Raw genomic sequence first — 21,016 nt, forward strand, 5'->3', positions numbered from 1 at the left:
CCACTGAGGGCCAAAATTACTGCTTAACCTAATGTAATTATAATTATATCTATATAGGTACACAGTTAAGTATATGTATAACGTTATTTTATAACCGAAGATAAAAAGTTAATCAAAACACAATAACACCCCAATAGAATAATTTACATGAACATTACGCAATTCTAAAGTTACCTACTCGTGGGCAACCAACCCAAACATTTACGTAAACGAGGCATAATCCGACCGCTTTCTCGATGCATCTCACCGGTGCATGTCATTATATATTGCTTTATGCTTTATTTAAATTTCACCTTCTATTGTGAGGTGAAACGGGCTGGAGCGAGATCGGAGGAAAGCAGTGTTCGCTCGGCGTCGGCGACGACCGCCTCTTCCTATCCTACCGCTCACGAAGCCTGCCTACTTACCGCGCGCAACATTCGAAAAATTGTATTCATAATTCCTGATTAGGTACATTAGTCGATATCGATATGTCGGTCAAAGTTGCTCTCGCGCTGGTGCTAGCGATAGCCGTAGTGGCACACTCGGCGAGCATTTTAGGTGAGTACTTTGTTTGATTAGTAAGTACTTGGCGTTCGCGACGCGTCGTCAGAATCGATACGATGAGTTAACTAAGTAGATGCTTAATGAGAAAGCGTGAAGTGAGATTTTGTATGCACATAGTTTAACGGAGTTTGTACTATTGAATAATGGTTTGATGACTTTGCTTTATTGTATGTACAATATACATGACTATAAATGTTTTTAACCATATCAACATTTGTGTAAACATGTAACGTTAAATGAACCACTAAAGTTTGGTAATTCATTACCTACTTCTATTTTTATTGAACACGAATATTGGCTAATGTTAATTACTTCTAGCATTTTTCTAACATTACAACATAAAGAAGTTTAGATTACTTCAGTGTTAGGTATATAAATAATTTTATAATGTATATTTTCAAATCGATGTTTATGGCATCCTTACATTCCTTACCTATTCTATTGTTATTTTATTATTTTGTTAGTGAATATGGACTTTATTAATGATAGCTAAACATGCTCATAACACCTATTATACCATCAACTGCCGTTATGTTACGCATGGTATCCATAAATGAGAAAGCATGCTCTGCAGCGTTAACTTTCATGCTTTATAAACATTACTTACTGCCATAAGAGTTTTGAATGATTCACGATTAGATTCACTAGACTTAATACTGATCGAGAAGGAAATACCGACGTACAAAATAAAAAGGTAAGTCTAGTGATTACTGTCATAATAATAAGACAGCCACTGGGCAGAAAGCGGTGTACACCTCTCGACACCCTTGAGTTCTCACACCGGTGTTGCCCTTGAGCCATCTTGGATGTCGCTTTTTGTGGGGGCCCATCTTGTGGGGACGAGTCACCGTCTGCCGGAAATAAAATTGGATACCGTTTTATTAGGCAGGCGTCCGGTTTTTTATCCATAGCCCAGTATTTAGTTCATCACTTTCATCAAAATAGACCAGTTCATTTTAGATTCCATTAACTCTCAAATAGTCCTTACACCCTGGCGGGTGTTGCCTCTGCGTGTGTCCCATGATATGGGCAAGGGCAACATCCGCTCGGTGTACCCCTTACATTTCATTAAAGTGTCGAAAGGGCCTCTACGCGTTGGCTTCGGCCCCGCGCACGCCTCCCAAAGGTCCGGAATACCATTGTTCCGTGATGGGAAAGACATACAAAAGATTTTACTTAAGTACCTAATGTATTAAGGTAATCGAGATCGTACCCACATTGGATATAAGGTATAATGCCATAAATAACGATACAGAGTTTTTATAACAACATTAAGTTTCTCAAGATAAAGTATCAAAAGTTTAAGTTGACTTAAGTAATCGAAAAGATTCTAGAATATAAAATACAGTCCGGTTATCAAAAGTAATAATACCCATCAAATATACTTATTTATATAGCTAATGTATTCAACGTAACTATTACATATTCTTGGTTCTAATGCAGTAATCCTAATATATCACATAACATGCAGACAGTAATGTTAACGTTATTCACATTTTTAGTCAGCCAGTAAAAGTTATACCAATCGTTACAGTTGTTACACAACTAACATCATGACCAACATCACAACACGCACAAAAAACAATGGCCCGGGCTTTCAACCTTCATAATAGGCAAAACGAAACCCAACCGCGAGTGAAAGTAGAAACTGCATGCGGGAAAGTAGCCACTAAATAAATATACAAGTAATTTTGGACGTGTCAAAACTGCGGATTGTACATAATTGAGAAATAGTTTGTCATTCATGGGTGTTATTTATTCTATTGATAGGTACTTTGAGTCATGCTACGTGAATACAATCTTTGAGCTGAAAATTTCTTCTGTTTTACTATTTTTATTTACACACAGCATTTTTATTTGAAATATTCTGACATGTTTTAGTAGGTACCAAAGTCTTGCTATTTATTATTTATTTAATTACGATATGTTTTTTTTAAATTTAATGCGTTTGTAGTAAAAGCTGAAATAAAATAAAAGGTCCAGGTAAATTTTATCTCGCAGCAGTATTTAGAGACAGTAGGTACTAATACAGACCATATACTACGCGTGGACACATCAATCCGCATATTTAAGCTTCGAGTTTTGACCACAGAATATATAATAGTACAAGTACAGAAGGCCCACTGCTTTGATGTTCACGAAATGCCGCCTTTTTAAATGCCTACAAAATTCTAACAAAGAAACGAGCCGCACGTGCGCAGCGTCGGACGATAGGGTTGCCTATGGATTAAAATGAATTAATACTCAGAACATTTTTTATATTATTATATTCAAGTTTTGGGTACTTTCTAAGTATATATGCTATTTATATATATTTGTTTAAGTCCCAAAATTACAAGCCTTATTGAACTTTTCTGTAGGACTTAATCAATAGTAGATCTGTGTTAGATTGTCCTATTTTATTCATGATGTCTATTTAACTAAGCATTATTAGCCATTCCACACGCGGACATCGCACATGAACCTTAAAAAAAGACTCGCGACGTAAAGCAACAATAGAAAGTGCGAACGTGCGTTCCGTGAGAACGCGCGCCACCCCTGATTAGGCCGCGAACTCGCGGCCGCCAGCATGTACTTGTAGCGCGGCGATAGAATCGCGGAGTGAGCCGCCCCTGTTTTGACTTTAATAGCAAAAGTTCGAAAACTTCCGTGAACTCATTACTGAAGTCATTAGATTATTAACGTAAAAATTTATTTAAGATCCATGTTCACTTTGTTAACAGATTTCATAGACAAAGATGTAGCAAAAAGGCTGATCGACACTCCGGAAGTCCGCAATGAGCAACAACAGCAGCAGAACCGCAACTGCATGTGCAAGGGACCCGCGTGCGTCTGCTGCGTAGACTTCAACATGACTCTCGTGGACTTGGGAGGACCGGGTAAGGAACCTTATTATATTTTAACTACCTTCTGCCTGCTGCGACATTCCGTGGCGAAAGATACGCAGCCGTCTCTGTCGCGCCAATACAGAAGAACTATACAGACATACAAAGAGGAGCGAAGTAAAAAATAGAGCGTCCACAATAGGCGAGACGACTAAAAAAAACCGGCCAAGAGCGTGTCGGACCACGCTCAGTCTAGGGTTCCGTAGTTTTCCGTATTTTTCTCAAAAACTACTGAACCTATCAAGTTCAAAACAATTTTCCTAGAAAGTCTTTATAAAGTTCTACTTTTGTGATTTTTTTCATATTTTTTAAACATATGGTTCAAAAGTTAGAGGGGGGGGGACGCACTTTTTTTTCATTTAGGAGCGATTATTTCCGAAAATATTAATATTATCAAAAAATGATCTTAGTAAACCCTTATTCATTTTTAAATACCTATCCAACAATATATCACACGTTGGGGTTGGAACGAAAAAAAATATCAGCCCCCACTTTACATGTAGGGGGGGTACCCTAATAAAACATATTTTTCCATTTTTTATTTTTGCACTTTGTTGGCGTGATTGATATACGTATTGGTACCAAATTTCAGCTTTCTAGTGCTAACGGTTACTGAGATTATCCGCGGACGGACGGACGGACGGACGGACGGACGGACGGACGGACGGACGGACGGACGGACGGACGGACGGACAGACAGACATGGCGAAACTATAAGGGTTCCTAGTTGACTACGGAACCCTAAAAACTAATTAGTCCGTCAGTTAGATTATCAAAGAATTTTAGACACGTATTTTTTCTTTTTTCTCGTAAACGAAAAATAACGACGGTACAGTGCATTGAAGTTTCGCGTGACGTCATGCCTAGGTACAATTTTTACTTAGAAGAGACGTCACAAGCCCCACTCCGGATCTTTGATGCTCTGTATCTTTGTATTTTTTCATTAATTAAAAAAAGCGAAAAATATGTGTTCAGTATTTTTGGACGATCTAACTGACGGACTCAACAGAATGCCATTTTTTTAATGTAGTCGTCAGCCCTATTGCACTGTGGCTAGGGCCAGAGCGCGTAGCTAATTTGCCGAAGTGCGCAGAAATGCAACAATCACTGTCGCATTAGGGCATTTTCGCGAAAGATTCAAAACTTTTTTTCTAAAATAGGTAAATTTCAATGTTTTTCCTACTCAGAATTACGAGCCGTTTTCATCCTACTAGGCGGAAAAAGCGTGTCAAATTTATTTTTTCCACTTCGTCACCAATTTTCTAATACTTTGTACAGTGGTTACAAAGTGGAAAGTATGCAAAATAATAGAAAATTTTGGGACCATTTCTTTGTCTCTTATTTTTTGTCCTAGATCAAAAGAGCTCGTGATTCTGAGTAGGAAAAACATAAAATTTACCTACCTTAAATTTTTTTTTTCAGTACAGATGGTGTTTTTTTTACGCACTAGTGCGAGAAGTGGTTCATTATATGTCAGGTCGAAACTTCGGAGGTTCATCTGTACTGAAAAACGTCGTTCGATACACGTGCGAAAAGGGAATTCGTAACTCGTGTCGATTTAAAACACTCCCTTCGGTCGTGTTTTAATTTATCGCCACTCGTTTCGAACTTCCTCTTTTTCGCACTCGCACAAACTACCAACGAAAACAGTGAATGTATTCATTTAACATATAATATTTATATACCGTGTTTCACTTAACACTAAAAACCTGAAAACCGTTTGTTCAGAATCGAGAGTAGAATCGATTGAGGTATATCTTGATGGGGGTAATATTTTTTGTTTTAATTTGTATTATTAGTTATTGTTTACGTGCCCATTCTACAAATTCGTAATACAATATTATGCATATCATATTGTTAGAGGTTGTATACCTTTTTCTGTATTTAAGGGTATTAATACTGGCTGGTTACTTGGACGATTTTTTTTCTGCTACGAAATAGACGTTGTGCGTCAGTTTAAATTTAAAGTTTATCATAAGTCATAACAAACTGAACTCATACCTAATTACAACCTTGTCATTTTGAATTTTAGGTTTAAATTTGCTTACTGAGTCACCTGTCCAATTTGAAGTTTACTGTGAGACAGGTTAAAGTGCTTTACATTGCCATAGCTTTCTATTGGTAAACCTTGTGTCGTTGCAGTAACGTACACAATTAAACAGTTTGAAGGCTTATGATGGTAGCTAGCAATTATTTTATTGAGTGTAGAGTTAAAAGCCGAGTAGAGCTACACAGAAAATTAAAAATTCAATTTAAACAAATAATAATTATCCGATTAAAAAATGAACATTCTAGATACGTTTAAAAAAATAAAAATCAGTTGGGGTGTCTGAGGTTTTGAGTGATACCGGAAACACGGTGTATATGTACTAACATTTAGTAAAAAAACCGGTCAAGTGCGAGTCGGACTCGCCCACCGAGGGTTCCGTACAAACTTTCAAACTCCCCAGTTAAAATAATCTCATGTTTTCACATAACTCTAACGACTTGACTAGAAGACAAAAGTATAGGTACTAATGAACATTATTGTGTATAACGCCATCTCTCGGTGAATTTGCTAACTAATTTGCGCGACCATAGTATGTTGGTTTTTCAGGGATTATTCCTTATAATGTTAACCGATTTAAACAATTTTTACTTTATTGGAAAGAAGATGATTTAAGTAACAGCTCGTATTAATTTGAAGTACTATACACCGTGTTTCCGGTATCACTCAAAACCACAGACACCCCAACTGATTTTTATTTTTTCAAACGTATCTAGAGTGTTCATTTTTTAATCTGATGATTATTATTTTTTTAAATTGAATTTTTCATTTTCTGTACAGCTCTACTCGACTTTTAACTCTACACTCAATAAAATAATTGCTAGCTACCATCATAAACCTTCAAACTATTTATTTGTGTACGTTACTGCAACGACATAAGGTTTAACAATAGACAGCTATGTCACTGTAAAGCACTTTAAAGCTTTGTCACAGTAAACTTCAAATTAGACAGGTAATCGCAGTAAGCAAATTTAAACCTAACATTCAAAATGACAAGGTTGTAATTAGGTACGAGTTCAATTTGTTATGATTTATGATAAACATTAAAAGTAAACTGACACACAACGTCAAATTCGTAGCGGAAATAATAATTGTCCACATAACCAGCCATTATTAATACCTCTAAATACTGAAAAAGGTATACAACCTCTAGCAATGTGATATGCACAATGTTGTATTACGAATTAGTAGAATGGGCACGTAAAAATTAACTAATAATACAAATTGAAACAAAAAATATTACCCCCATCAAGATATAGCTCAATCGACTCTACTCTCGATTCTGAACAAACGGTTTTCAGGTTTTTAGTGTTAAGTGAAACACGGTGTATAAATCCGCAAAGGTGGGTAAATTAAAAGTAAAAATCTGAAAAGTTTTTTGTGAATAAAAAAAAAAGTTTTCAAGATACAAACTCGATTATATTTTTCCTGTAATATTTAGCATAAAACCAATGTTTCCTAAAATTTTCATAATTTTTCGTTGGTAAACTTCGGAGATAAGGGGGGGGAACGGTATTTTTTTACATTTTCCTTCAAAATTCTTTTTTTTTTCTACAACAAAAAAATTATAAAAAATAGTTTATTTACGTTCAATTCAAGCTCTTTCTAACGATACCCCACTTGACCTAGTAACTTGAAATTTACAGTTTGCCCCCCTTTTATTTTGGCCATTTTCTACAATTAAAATTAATAAATAAAAAAAAATTATACCTTCTATTTGTAGAGATTCACAATGTTCACAACTACTCCAAATTTCAAGTTGATAGCATTAGTAGTTCTCGAGATATTTAGGAATGTGACAGATGGACAGACAGACGGACAGAGTCGCACCATAAGGGTTCCTGTTGTACCTTTTTGGTACGGAACCCTAAAAAGTATGCCAACTTACCTCTATAAATTTTAGATCACCTAGTGACGTATTTAATTTTTTACAAATAGTTTCTTATGCTCACTCAATCCTCAATCCTCAAAGCCGAATTTTGATGAACAACATAAGATTTAGACCGCTATTATATGTGTATAGTTTAGTAAAAGTATAATGGGAATTTGTAAAATACAAAACGAACCACTAACGTGTCAGGTTTTTTTATAATAAATTTTTGTAAGTGCTCACTCAGTCCACACGTTTTGAGAAAGTTAAAAATGTAAATATCTTAAGATTTGTAGCACCACAGACACTCGAAAGTACTTCAACATTTAGTAAAAATTTTTACTAAATATCCACCATCTAATATTTTATATTCGTTGTCTGGTTTTAAAGATATTCAGACATAACTTTTCTCATACAAATGTATCATGTAGGGTGACCACACTATGTCGGCTCCTGATTTTTCCCGCCTTCCCATTGTCATATGGAGATTGGAGAGTTTCGTTCAATTTTGATAATAGTTTATATTAAACTAATACCATATTCATTCTCCATCTGCAAACTGTTTTTAGGTTATGTTCTTGGCCTAGTGATGATGTGTATTGTGTATTTTTTATCGACGTCAGGATAATAACCATATCGACATTCATGTATTAAAAAGGACATGAATGATAATTGGTAAGAAACAAAGAATATAATACTTCACTAGTAAGAAACCAGAAATCAGGAGCCGACATAATGTGGGTGGTCACCCTACATGATACATTTGTATGAGAAAAGTTATGCCTGAATATCTTTAAAACCAGACAACGGATATAAAATATTAGATGGTGGATATTTAGTAAAAATTTTTACTAAATGTTGAAGTACTTTCGAGTGTCTGTGGTGCTACAAATCTTAAGATATTTACATTTTTAACTTTCTCAAAACGTGTGGACTGAACTTACAAAAATTTATTATAAAAAAACCTGACACGTTAGTGGTTCGTTTTGTATTTTACAAATTCCCATTTCACTTTTACTAAACTATACACATATAATAGCGGTCTAAATCTTATGTTTTTCATCAAAATTCGGCTTTTCAAAAGTGTGAGGATTGAGTGAGCATAAAAAATTAAATACGTCACTAGGTGATCTAAAATGTATAGAGGTAAGTTGGCATATTTTTTACTAAATGTTAGTATATAAATATTATACGTTAAATGAATACATTCACTGTTTTCGTTGGTAGTTTGTAAGAACTGAGTGAGCACATGTTAATGACTGTATCTTTTGATTTATCTTTTTACAAATTCAGAGATTCGTTTTACAATTGTTTTAGAACTTTTACTAAATGATCAGCATATTTTATTTTTATTTTCGGAAGGTGCTCACTCAATCCACACGCACACACGTTTCGTTATGGTAAAGCTACGATTGTCACCTTAGTTTTTAAGCCAGCTAACTCCATGCTAAATATCCACCAAATCGGTTAGGCTGTTTTAAGCACGAAGAGGTAAAAGTTGTAGTTTATTTCCTGTTTTCTTTATCTGCTTTATAGTGAAGCCTTAAAGGTTACTATGCCAGTTAGTGCTAAGATTGCAGACCAGTTTTTAGAACCTACTTCCTCAGGAACTTTCAAAACGGAAGGGAAACTAAACCTAAGTGAAGAGTGTCTTTACTGCAAGCAGTTTTTTAATGTTAACAGCCGGCGTAGCCGGTTTCTGTTTTTATTTTAATTACGTCCATTGATACCAATAATCCGACAATATACTATCTGGCATTACGCGTGTAAGCTGATTAAAGTAATGCAGATAATTAACGGTTCCTTGAAATGACAATTATTACGAGTAGAAATAAAGTATTTCTACATTTTACTCAAAAAGAGCCACAATTGCATGTAAATGTGGTCTCGTGGGGTCAAAGTCATGGTAGGTGATTATAACATATCCTTTTTACAAGCCTTTAAAAAAGATCGCTCGTCTGGGTATTTGGATTCCTCATTTACAGCTTTATTTAGACACTAGAGAATAAAGCTTAGAAAGTACTCACTGCCTAATGTAATTAAGTCTAGAAAGTACACAATTATTCCACCTCGGTAACCAGTGGCAACTTTTTTATAGCTAGGTATATAAAAAGCGAAGTCATTAACTTTCAAGCACTAACTTTAATCGTTTCTCAATTTCAGGATGTGTCCACATGAAGTACGTGTCTCCAGAGGAAGGGTTTTCAGTCAACGTTTCCTACGGCAAAAATCTTATCCACAGCTCGAAAATTCAAGGTAAATATGAGACATCGTTATCCATCCTTATTATTTAGGGGGGTTTAAGAATAGCGTATTTCTACGCGCGTAAATGTCTCTTTTCTGCATTTGGCTTTCTTTATACGCGATTTAGTATCCCCGGAAATTGTGAGATATACGCGTACACGCTCATACAGGTACGCTCGTATAAAAGGTTTAGGCCCAGTTCTACAGATTTGTATTACAGATTTCTATCTCTACAGACTCCCAATTCTACATAATTTAAATTTTACAGAATCTTGATTCTACATATTCACAATTCTACAGATTCCCAATTTTACATAATTTAAATTTTACAGAATCTTGATTCTACACATTCACAATTCAAAATAATTGGTATTCTACAAAATTTCAATTCAACATATTCGTAATTATACAGACTCCCATTTGCACAAACTCCCAATTCTACAGATTCCCAGTACAATAGATTTCCAGTCCTACAGATTCCCAATTCTACAGATTATATGTACTATTAGTACGGCCATATTTGAAAATATGTATACTATTTTTTTCAATTTTACTCTTACTTAATACATATATTTCTACAATATTGTTAAATATTATAATAGCATCATAAAAATATGATATGTTATTTGAGTATGTTGTATCAAATTAGATAAAAACTGTTTCTTTAGTTTAGATGAATATAATTACTGGCTGTCATTTTGAAGGATGCTAATCTGTAGAGTTTAAAAATTTAACCAAAGTTTTTCATCTGACTACAAAGAAAGCGGCTCTGTTTTATAATAGATAATAAATAAACTAAAGAATCTGTGCAGTTAGGAATTTGTATAATTGGGAAACTGTAGAGATAAGAAACTGTGGAATAAAGAATATATAGAATTGGGAACCTGTATAATTGGTTATCTGTTAAATTGGGAATCTGTATTATAGAGAATCTGTGGAAGTGGGAATTTGTATAATTGGTTATCTATTAAATTGGGAACCTGTGTAATTGGTTATCTGTTGAATTGGGAATCTGTATAATTGGTTATCTGTTAAATTGGGACTCTCTAGATTAGAGAATCTGTAGGATTGGGAATATGTAGTCATGGGCCTAAACCGTATAAAATGCTCGACTAAAACCACCCTCAATCTAGCTAGCTAGGCTAGCCAACAATTAAAACATACTTATATGATTATTTTTCAGGAGCTAACCCTGCTCCAATATGCTTGGAAGTGTTCGGAAAATTCGCCCAAGTTTGCGCGAAGTTCAGTGACCTGGCGCCTACGGCTGACGGTCTGCGAGGCTGCTTAGAACTGGAACCTCGTCTGTTAGGAGAAACTCAGTTGGAGTTCCCCATCGGCTGCTTCAAGTCTTCTGCAGGAGGAATGGAAATGGAAGACCCGCCTGCTGAGACTGAAGAGTAAGATTTTAGATATTTGGCCAAGTCTGTTTGTGATATTGGCGCTCCTACTCAAAGTTTTTCGTATTATTCAACAACAATTTATCTATAAAAGTTAATTCCCTAAGTAGTGATGTCAATGTGTAAGTACGAAACTTTTTTTGCGAGCGTCTATTTCTTCGCAACTAACTGTAGTTAATAATAGACGCTACGCGTTAAATTAAAGAGAAAGTAAACAAAAATAGTCAAAGTTGCACCTAATAACAGCCAAGATTGTAGAAATTATTTACTTTGAAATTTATTTCATTTCCAGAACCACCGAAGAAAATACCGAAGAGAATACCGAAGAAAACGGCGGTTTCGATGCCGAAACTTTTCTACTAGGAGTATACCAGACCGCCGAGCAAGGCGTCGCCTTCCTTAGCAGCATCCTCGACCTACCCAACAAACTGAACGCCACCAGAATTACCACCACTACCACCACCACTACTCAGAAACCAGAAGAAACTAGTCCCGTTGAAGCTGCGTCTCAAAGAAGAGCTCCCAAGAACCTAAAACATCCTAACCAACTGTGATATCCATATAAATAACCGATCTTGCTTACATAAAAACAAAAGATCGGTCGCGTATCTTTAAGAATGCATATCGACAATTCAGTCCTATTTTAATACTAAGTACAAATCAGCATTTTTTATGTTCGCTTTTTGCACAAGGAACGAGCTTCCGAACTGAGCAAGGTTTCCTATTTATTACTTTTAAGTTAATGGTTTACTAATAAAATATTTTTATAGATTTCGATTTTATTTATATTCGGTTTGACAAAGTTATTGGTAGCATGTCATGTTGGTTTTATCCAAGGGAAAATGGAGGAGCAGCATTCGTTTCAAGTAGATACATACCCGAAGATCTGAAAAAATAAAAATTAATATAATATTCACCTCAGTACATTGTATACCTACATGGAACGTACGTAATGAAATTTTTAATAATTCTAAATTGTAAACGCCTATCTACCTTTATTCATATGATAAATCATATTTTACATTATATTTTAAAACGGGTGAAGATTAGCAAATACTGGCAGAGGCTCCGTACTTCGGTGGTTCCATCCTTTTCAGACACTTGAAAAATATAGATAAATTCAAGCCTTACCCAATTTTTGGTCGCAAACCACCCATCTGTAGCCGAAGAGGCAACAAGTTGCACTGTTGCAAAACTGCAGCCATGTAGTTAATACACTGTCTCCCAGTGAAACCCCCACTGACAATGGACTCTGCGAAGTAGTGGATAGCTCTGTCATGGTCGCAAGCATGGGAGTTGCAGCCAGGCATAGATTCGCCTCCGTTTGGGTAGAAGTCAACTTGGGCTAAGTTGGATACGTATCCGTTGAGGCCGCAGTTGGTGTGAATGACTTCTGTGTAGATAGCATCAGTTTCTTGGAAGCTGTCGGGGTGGTTTACCCAGCCGAGGAGAGATGGATCCAAATCTGGCAAAGAACGACTAGATTACTAATATTTACGTGGAAGGATAAATATACAGGCTGTTTTTATGTGACCTGTAATATTTTTTCGCAGTGAATAAATAGGTCATACTGAGGAAGTACCGATACAGTCATCTGCAATGTAGACTGCAAACATATCAGAAACAGTCTTATTGAAGAGCCATAAAAACGTGGCCTTCGTAACAAAATAGCGAAAAAATAATTTTCTCAAACATGCAATGAAATATTGTCTTTACGTTCCTTAAAATGGGCTGGGAAGTATCGCTTTTTGGGCGCAACAACTCGAGAGGACTGTAAAGGGATTTCATATTATTTTTCAAGCCTAGGCCTGCAAAGTAACTTTTTTTTAAAAAATATTGTCCTTTAGAGCATTTTTTTTTTTATTTCATTGTATGTTTGAGAAAAGCACTATACATGCCTCGGCGTGAAAACGGATTCCCGGCCTCGTATCCCTATCCGGCCTCGCTCGCACGCTCGCTCGTTCGGCCGTATATACCCACTTGGCCGGAAATCCTCATTTTCCCGGCCTCTGATGTAATGTACTATTCCTTTCCCATAGAAATTATATCAAACCCTAAAATACTACCTATCGTGATGTTGGGTTTTGAGTTTTGACCCATAGTTTATGATTGGCTACTCATTAGTATTTGGTGATGATTTTTCAATACAGCAAAAATTGTATTTACGTTTTAAATAATGAATTGACAGTTTATCACAATTCGGAGTGTCTGCTACAAACGGATGTTACCTATCCATGATCTCACTCACCAGCTAACATAGGCAACATTTCCTCCCAAAGTCCTGCCAACGATGCCAGCCTGGTGTCCGCCCATCCCGTGTCCCACAATATGGTACTGCACAGGGCTAGAGAAGGTCTCCTGGTTGAGCCAGTTGATGAACGCATCGACAGCGCGACCTGAAGTTGGAAACATACTCCAATCATCGTTGAATGGTATTTTGCTAAATTTCGATTGAAATAAAATTTTCTGGATGAGGTGAAACGAAACAGAATATAAGTCTCGCACGTCTCAGGTGAAAAATGATACAAAATACAGATAGATGTGGTGTAAATTCCGTTTTAATAGCATTATATTATAGGAAATGTCCTATGATCCTACTGTTGTTCTGAGATTGGCTGAAATCGTATAATCATGTTCCTGTATCTTTAAGTCCTAAAAGATTATTTAGGTGCTAACTGCTAATGGAGAAATCATCAATGAATTCATTGATAAATTCGCCATTCATTTTTGCAGCTCACAGTACGTACTAGAGATACAATAACTGTATGGAATCCATATATGGATTTTTTAACTAATTTCACTTTTTAACTAACTCTACTATCAAAGAACCGATAGAATAGACTGCAATATTAGAAAACTCGAGGCTTACCTGAGGCGATCGTGTTGTCAACGGCAGGCGCGAATAGGCCACTGGAACCGGCGCTCCAGTCCACTACGATTACATTTACGTCCTCAGCGGTGAGAAAAGCTAACGAACGAAATTAGACACTGGTAAGTAGATGGATAATGTATGTAGTATTAAAATAAAAAAGCTACAAATATTTTAGTCGGCAGATAGTATTTAAAAAACTAGTAGGATTTAAACGTTCTATGGAATAAATATTTGAATGGCAGCGCCATCTCTCTTCGTAGCTCGCAATTGACTGAGTTGATTCGGTTGGGGGATCGAACCATACTTTTCCACCATATGGAATCGGATGGCCAGGTGGCGCCATAAGCACTCAGTAGAAAATTCGAAATGCATACTTGGAAACAAACATACTTTGCAACCACAAATCATGTGGCCGATATGCTCAGGACAGTCAACCAATTTGAATCCTAGGCCACTAGAACCATGTCTTTCATTTAAACCTATTTATTAATACCGGGTACAAGGTTGGTGATGAAAGGTGAGGCGACGCCACCGTCCCTCCAGCCATGGATCAGTACGATAGTTCTAAACAAGTTCTAAATGTGAAATTTACATACCTGTGCTACGCGCCAGTAGCGAAGACAATAATATGCAGGTAGATATCGCAGCCCGATTGTATAATCCGAATTACATTAAGGCTAACCATTATCAAAGGATTATGCGACGTTCTTGCCAATGTCACTTCTTCCTGTTCGCAATTCTGGACAATCTGAATTCTACGCAATTAGTATTTCACCTCATTCGCTATTGTGCACAGTTATTACTTGTGGACAGTGGCGATTCTTGCTGTTCGCAATTCTGCACATTCTGAATTGCACACAGTAGTTTTTGACCTCATGCGCTATTATGTGCAGTCATTATTTGTGTACAATAGCGATTCTTCCTGTTCGCAATTCTGCACAATCTAAGTTCCACACAATAGGTATTTCGCCTCATTCGCTACTGTGCACAGCCATTATTTGTGTACAGAATAGTTTCTTCCTATTCTCAATTCTACGCAATCCGAATTCGACGCAATAGGTATTTCACCTCATTCGTTATTGTGCACAGTCATTATTTGTATACAGTATAGTTTCTTCCTATTCGCAATTCTACACAATTCGAATTCCACACAATAGGTATTTCGCCTCATGCGCTATTGTGCACAGTCATTATTTGTGTACAGTATACTTTCTTCCTATTCGCAATCCTACACAATCTGAATTCGACTCAATAGTATTTCACCTCATTCGATTTTATGCACAGTCATTACTTGTGTACAATCTCGTTCTGCACAATCTCAGCTTCGTCAATCCCCGCAAACACGTACACAAATAGAAACGCGATTAAGTCCCGTTTTGTTCTAAAATTATGAGTGCAAATCGTGTTAGTCTAAATCAATATATAAAACTCTCACAGTTTCAATATAAATAGTACTATGCGGCTAAACTCGGTCGCCTTACTGGATAACGTGTCGTGATGATAATGAATGCGTTAACTAAGGTAACAAAAATCTACATAACAATAAATCTAGTAAGATATAATGCCTAAAGCCGGAAATAATGAATTAATATATATTTTCCTGATTAATATATTTATCATAAACAGTAGCACTAGGAAAGCCGTCACCACTTCCGGCGGGTTTATGGCTGTATATCAATATTTATCAATGGGATTATATGTTTTTAGAATTTGTTGATAAATAGACGTTAAAACCTGTCGATTTTGGAGTGATACCGATATTTTCGGCTAAACATGTACATCAAGTGCGCGTTGGTTTTGTGTGCTGCGGTGGCAGGTAGGGAAACAATTATGTTAATTTTTGTGATTACACCAACGTTTGATTTTTTCCTACATTAAAATGAAGAGAAAAAATATATAATGACTCGTGGTTTCGAACCCGAAACCTTCGTTTAACCTGAAGAAACCTAAGGGAGTACAAGGAACACACCAAGTAGCAATTTTGGGGCATTTCATTATCAATGTTCCCTTTTGTTTGTTATACTGTACATGGTATAGAAGACAATTCTTAAATACGCAATTTATAAATGCAGACATCAATCGCAATGAAAAAATCAACAGTGATCGACTCTGGCCAACGTGGAACAAAAAAGGAAAAATCTATATGTTTATATTTAAAAACATAATATGGATATATTAATATTGAATTCTTAAATAATTCAGTTTAATTGTAGTTTGTTTTTAATCCTTTGTACTCCACCTTTTAGCCTACTTTCATGTTATTTATTAAACAACTAAACATGTTAAAATGTAATGGTAATGACGCGTATATTTTTTAGATATAATTACATATTTGCAACGATTTAAAAAGAATTAATTTATCTCTTACGTTCAATATTAATTCTTCTTATCTATATATTTATTATAAAGATTAATCTTATCGGCTTAAAATTTAAAGACATTGAAATAGTTTATTACAGTGGCTACCTACTTAATTACTAATATTAAAACATCAATGACTGTATTATTATAGGTACGGAACTTTAACCATCCTAACCCTAAACATATATGTATATTGTTTTAAGGGGCCCAATGACTATACAACATCAACTCCACGACTGTAGTTAGGCTGCAGTTGCATATGACATAATATGGCAATTATGGCATACGAGTGAACGAGTCATCTGTTGTGGCGTTACTACTGATGTATTGATGTAGGAAATGTGACTTACTAAGATTATGTCGATTGTTACACCATTATAAAACAATTGTTTCTTTAAAAATTCACATTGAAAAGATAGAAAAACGAACGATCTTAAAATAGGCGCAACTCACTTTTTTAATAAAATTTGTGGGAGGTTTGGGCTTATTATAATATAAACTTTTATCTGCTAATATTTCTTTATTTAATTCCACTGCGTTTTCTTTTTCAGCTCACGGATTCAACTTGGGACCTTTGGATGTTGAATTCCATCTGTACACCAGGTGCGTAGGAAGACGATGTAAAATTTCAAAACAAGAACTATGTAAATTAAAAATCGAAATAAGATGTCATATATTAAAGAAAAAATGACGAGCACCACCAGTGGTGAAGGCCGGATTCGAACCGGCGTCTTTAGCAAACCGGGCTAACGCCATGAACCCCTAGGCCACCTCGCCACAGCGGAAGCCGTCGAAATTTCTCTTATATATGTCATCTTTGTAAGACTAGGCGTCTTTGACCAACTCTAAGGGCAAGCAGTAGGTGCATGCACCTCCTATACGAAACCTTTACAGGTTTACGATATAGTAAACCTATTGCTATATCGGTTATCGGTATATTGGTTGCTATATCGTAAACCTGTAAAGGTTTCGCATAGGAGGTGCAAGCACCTACTGCTTGCCCTTAGAGTTGGTCAAAGACGCCTAGTCTTACAAAGATGACATATATAAGAGAAATTTCGACGGCTTCCGCTGTGGCGAGGTGGCCTAGGGGTTCATGGCGTTAGCCAGGTTTGCTAAAGACGCCGGTTCGAATCCGGCCTTCACCACTGGTGGTGCTCGTCATTTTTTCTTTAATATATGACATCTTATTTCGATTTTTAATTTATATATAGTAGTGTGACTACTTAAAAAAACACAAATCAAAATATTTGTTAAAAATAATTTGATTTTCCCCTCACTAGCTCGGAAACACGTGTTTTGTCCTTTAATACCAGCGGGTAAAAACGCATTTTATCCACTAGTGGGTAAAGTAATTTGACCTTGAATATAATCAAATTAACTGCTTTAAAATTGATAAAAGTAGGTGAATCTACTAAAAAAGATGATTTACCACCTGTGGAACTACTGGAAGCAGTGATAAACGCATTTTTTTGCATTGTAGTTTCCTCGCTATAGTGAGGCGAAAAGTTTTGTGTTACACTCGGGTGCAAATGTATTTTACTTCTCGTGTGTTGAAAAACTCGCAAGTTCAGGATTCTATTCTCGAACCTTCAACTATAGAATCCTTTCACTTGCTCGTTTTTCAATTCCACACTCGGCGTTAAAATACAACTTTGCCCCCTTGTATAACAAATAACTATTGTTCCCATAGTTGCGTAAGAACTATGTAATTATTATTCAAGTTGGTAATTAAAATGTATGTTACTGAAATATAATGGGATGACTCACATTAGTCCGAGGCGGGGCCGGGCCGTACCGTGCGACATTTTGTTTGATACTTAGGATGCTCAGTGCTCACCTTAGAAAAAGACGCACCGTTCACCACTGGAGTTATTGCCGGTTTACAATTGAATTCCTCTTAAATGAAACTTATTTACTGCAAATAAACCATTTAAATTGAAATTGAAATTATACTTCCAATTTTTGCAGATCAAATCCATCCGTGAGCCAACCTGTCACCCCGTCGGTAAATTCTTTCCTGACGTCCACGTTCTCCCCTGCGCGCCGCACCTTCCTTACAATTCATAGCGATGGCGAAGGAGTCGGAGGAAACTTTAACGCTTTTGTGGTTGGAGGTTAGTACCAGGAAGAATACTGAGAAACATATTCTTACAAATCCCGAAGTTTTTGGGCTCATAGCAGTAGCAATATTCTTTACACCGCCAGAAGACTATTTGCATTTCCATTCAGATTTTTGGGATTTTTTTTCATCAGCTCAACGCAAAAATCATCCATCATCCTAATGGATAATGCTAGTATCCCGACATTTGCCACAGCTCATGGGAGCCTGGGGTCCGCTTTGACAACTAATCCCAAGATTTGGCGTAGGCACTAGTTTTACGAAAGCTATTGCCATCTGACCTTCCAAACCGAAGGGTAACTAGGCCTTATTGGAATTAGTCCGGTTTCCTCACGATGTTTTCCTTCACCGAAAAGAGACTGGCAAATATCAAATGATATTTCGCACATAAGTAAGTTCCGAAAAACTCATTGGTACAAACCGGGGTTCGAACCCGCGACCTCCGGATCGAATGTTGCAAGTTCTTACCGCTAAGCCAGCAGCGCCAGCTCAACGCAAAAATTAAATATCAGGGTCTAATTTTATTTGGTCTTTATTAAAAAAAAGTCCATTGTTTTACGCCGAAGTTTTATTGTCCGAATTTCACATGTGCTTATCGACTCCCCTCTGACATCATGAATGCTAGCCACATTTCCTTGTTGATACGTGAAATCACCAGCCCCTCGGTCAACCAGACGCTCCGCGATTTCAGGTTTGCTCACCGCCGCTGATGTGAACGTGATCGCCGTCGACTGGAGCCGCGCCTCATTCCTCTACTCGCTGGGCCTCGCCAACGCGCCGCAAGCCGGAGAGATGATTGCCGAAATCATCAACGTCCTCATTGTCAACTTTGGCTACTCCGCTGATATGGTCACCATCGTTGGCGTCGGACTAGGAGGACATCTTGCTGGTATCACCGCGAGACATATCACTGGAAATGTTGGGCATATTGTTGGTAAGGAACTACGTGTTTTTTTGATAGTAGTTAGTAATTGATCAAGTAACGTTACAGCGTTTATTGCCTACATCCGATATTGGATCGGATAATTTGAATACGCACTTAAGCCTATTTAACTCGAGTTACTTATTGGGTTACTATTATATTGTCATCCTCATCAAGCTTGAATTTCTTTAATAATTTTCTAGTCAATCGTGAAATCGTGACATTTTAAATAAAATATTAAGAAAACAACGCACATTTGAACACCAGTATTTTCACGTTATATACATTAATTTGGAGAAATTAAATGACCAATCAAAAATATGTACTTACTAGCTTTTGCCCGCGGCTTCACTCGCGTTAGAAAGAGACAAAAAGTAGCCTATGTCACTCTCCATCCCTTCAACTATCCTCACTTAAAAAAATCACGACAATTCGTCGCTCCGTTTTGCCGTGAAAAGCGGACAAACAAACAGACACACACACTTTCCCATTTATAATATTAGTATGGATAATGCTTTGGTCCAATTGGGCAAACAGGATTGGTTTGAGTTAAAGTACAATTATAATGTTGCAATTGTATAAAAATACCTACGTAAACATTGTTTAACTTCGTTTTCCAGCGATCGATCCCTCCTTCTACGGCTGGACCCACCATCCCGATATCCTAAAGGCTACCGACGCTACCGCAGTCGAGGTTCTCCACGCCACCTCCGGAATCCTGGGTTACGATTATCCTCTGGGTACCATCGACTTTTACCCCAACGGCGGAGTCTACCAGAACGGCTGCGGCACCGACGCCTCATGCAGCCACATTTACGCATATGCGTTCTATGCTGAATCTCTTGCCGCGGAGTTGAACTCGAACACTAACAACCAGTTTGTCGGCACGGCTTGCGATAGCTACGAACAAGCTATTGCTAATATCTGCTCTGGCGCAAGAGATGTTACTTTTGGCGGCACTGCTGTCAAAACCAGGTAGGATTTCTATTTTACTATCTCCTTTTAAAAATGTCTTAGCAATATCTACTTCTCGGTTATTTACTCTGTTTTCGGTCATCTGTGTCATGGAAAATTCATTTTTATAAATCTCATTGGTAGTTCAATTATCATAAGTGAGTCCCCCTATGGGCAATTCTCTAATGTCTTCGATGGCATATATTGCCATGTCTCTTTTCATCCATTTTGTATGGATCGCGCTCGACAGTTAGATCGCAGACATTTTGAGAATGGTCTCAAAGTGGCTATTGGCAATATTTTAATTTCCTTCTGTTATTGTTTCAGCCAATCTGGAATCTACACTTTCAACACTAACGCCGTTCAGCCGTTTGCCCAAGGTTAAAGAAATGCAACGATGATCATTGGTATCTGTAAATACATTTCATTTGAAAGTAAACTTATTTCCTTTTTTTGTTCTCTGGTTTTGTGGAAAGTTAAGGAAATTTTAGAGAAATTTAGAGTAAGAGCGGATTCGCGCTACATCCGAAAATAGCCCGATCCGAATCCGTGATAATAAGATCCGTCATAGCCGTAGAACTATTTAAATGTAAATACGACGGATCTTATTTTCACGGATTCGGATCGGACGTAGTTCGAAACCGTTCTGTCATTATAGAGGCAGATATAGGTACTGCATACCTGACCTAATAAGGATGTACGTAATCAGTTGTTCTGCTCAACTGGCAAAATAAGATATGATCATGACTTGCTCGCTTAAGCCAGCGGCGATATTTAGATACTAGCCGTGACA

At 36.8% G+C, this 21,016-nt stretch overlaps 3 protein-coding genes and 2 non-coding genes across 5 annotated transcripts; 3 read left to right on the forward strand and 2 right to left on the reverse strand.

Annotated features, from left to right (window-relative positions):
- Positions 1-315: 315 nt before the first annotated feature.
- On the forward strand, positions 316-11,763 carry LOC125225435. The gene is made up of 5 exons (XM_048129163.1): positions 316-540; positions 3,270-3,425; positions 9,512-9,604; positions 10,776-10,992; positions 11,285-11,763. Exons 1-5 carry the CDS (start codon positions 471-473, stop codon positions 11,544-11,546), a joined length of 798 nt encoding a protein of 265 aa, XP_047985120.1. The 5' UTR covers positions 316-470; the 3' UTR covers positions 11,547-11,763.
- LOC125225436 (pancreatic triacylglycerol lipase-like) lies at positions 11,760-14,386 on the reverse strand. Its single transcript, XM_048129164.1, has 5 exons — positions 14,358-14,386; positions 13,862-13,960; positions 13,244-13,388; positions 12,124-12,465; positions 11,760-11,878 (listed from the first exon to the last, which is right to left on the reverse strand). The coding sequence occupies exons 3-5, from the start codon at positions 13,303-13,305 to the stop codon at positions 11,821-11,823; spliced, it is 462 nt and encodes a 153-aa protein (XP_047985121.1). The 5' UTR covers positions 13,306-13,388; positions 13,862-13,960; positions 14,358-14,386; the 3' UTR covers positions 11,760-11,820.
- Positions 14,387-15,551: 1,165 nt separating this feature from the next.
- On the forward strand, positions 15,552-20,662 carry LOC125225511 (pancreatic triacylglycerol lipase-like). The gene is made up of 6 exons (XM_048129259.1): positions 15,552-15,680; positions 16,777-16,828; positions 18,197-18,342; positions 19,039-19,281; positions 19,890-20,244; positions 20,551-20,662. The coding sequence occupies exons 1-6, from the start codon at positions 15,638-15,640 to the stop codon at positions 20,606-20,608; spliced, it is 897 nt and encodes a 298-aa protein (XP_047985216.1). The 5' UTR covers positions 15,552-15,637; the 3' UTR covers positions 20,609-20,662.
- Trnat-ggu lies at positions 16,930-17,002 on the reverse strand. Its single transcript has one exon. It is a non-coding gene; the product is annotated as a tRNA-Thr (tRNA).
- On the forward strand, positions 17,301-17,373 carry Trnat-ggu. Its single transcript has one exon. It is a non-coding gene; the product is annotated as a tRNA-Thr (tRNA).
- Positions 20,663-21,016: the final 354 nt, after the last annotated feature.

Source organism: Leguminivora glycinivorella, chromosome 4 (assembly GCF_023078275.1).
Source record: "Leguminivora glycinivorella isolate SPB_JAAS2020 chromosome 4, LegGlyc_1.1, whole genome shotgun sequence".
NCBI classification, from domain to species: domain Eukaryota; kingdom Metazoa; phylum Arthropoda; class Insecta; order Lepidoptera; family Tortricidae; genus Leguminivora; species Leguminivora glycinivorella.

Excerpts from the sequence above, each read along its gene's own strand:
- LOC125225436 (XM_048129164.1), bottom strand. The coding sequence starts at position 13,305 with ATGGGCGGACACCAGGCTGGCATCGTTGGCAGGACTTTGGGAGGAAAT. Across the intron at positions 12,466-13,243 it reads GGAAATGTTGCCTATGTTAG|TTTGCCAGATTTGGATCCAT; the intron begins CTGGTGAGTGAG and ends ATCTAGTCGTTC. Across the intron at positions 11,879-12,123 it reads GGTTTGCGACCAAAAATTGG|ATCTTCGGGTATGTATCTAC; the intron begins GTAAGGCTTGAA and ends TTATTTTTTCAG.
- LOC125225511 (XM_048129259.1), top strand. The coding sequence starts at position 15,638 with ATGTACATCAAGTGCGCGTTGGTTTTGTGTGCTGCGGTGGCAG. Across the intron at positions 18,343-19,038 it reads TAACGCTTTTGTGGTTGGAG|GTTTGCTCACCGCCGCTGAT; the intron begins GTTAGTACCAGG and ends CCGCGATTTCAG. Across the intron at positions 20,245-20,550 it reads GGCACTGCTGTCAAAACCAG|CCAATCTGGAATCTACACTT; the intron begins GTAGGATTTCTA and ends TTATTGTTTCAG.
- LOC125225435 (XM_048129163.1), top strand. The coding sequence starts at position 471 with ATGTCGGTCAAAGTTGCTCTCGCGCTGGTGCTAGCGATAGCCGTAGTG. Across the intron at positions 3,426-9,511 it reads CGTGGACTTGGGAGGACCGG|GATGTGTCCACATGAAGTAC; the intron begins GTAAGGAACCTT and ends TCTCAATTTCAG. Across the intron at positions 10,993-11,284 it reads CCGCCTGCTGAGACTGAAGA|AACCACCGAAGAAAATACCG; the intron begins GTAAGATTTTAG and ends TTTCATTTCCAG.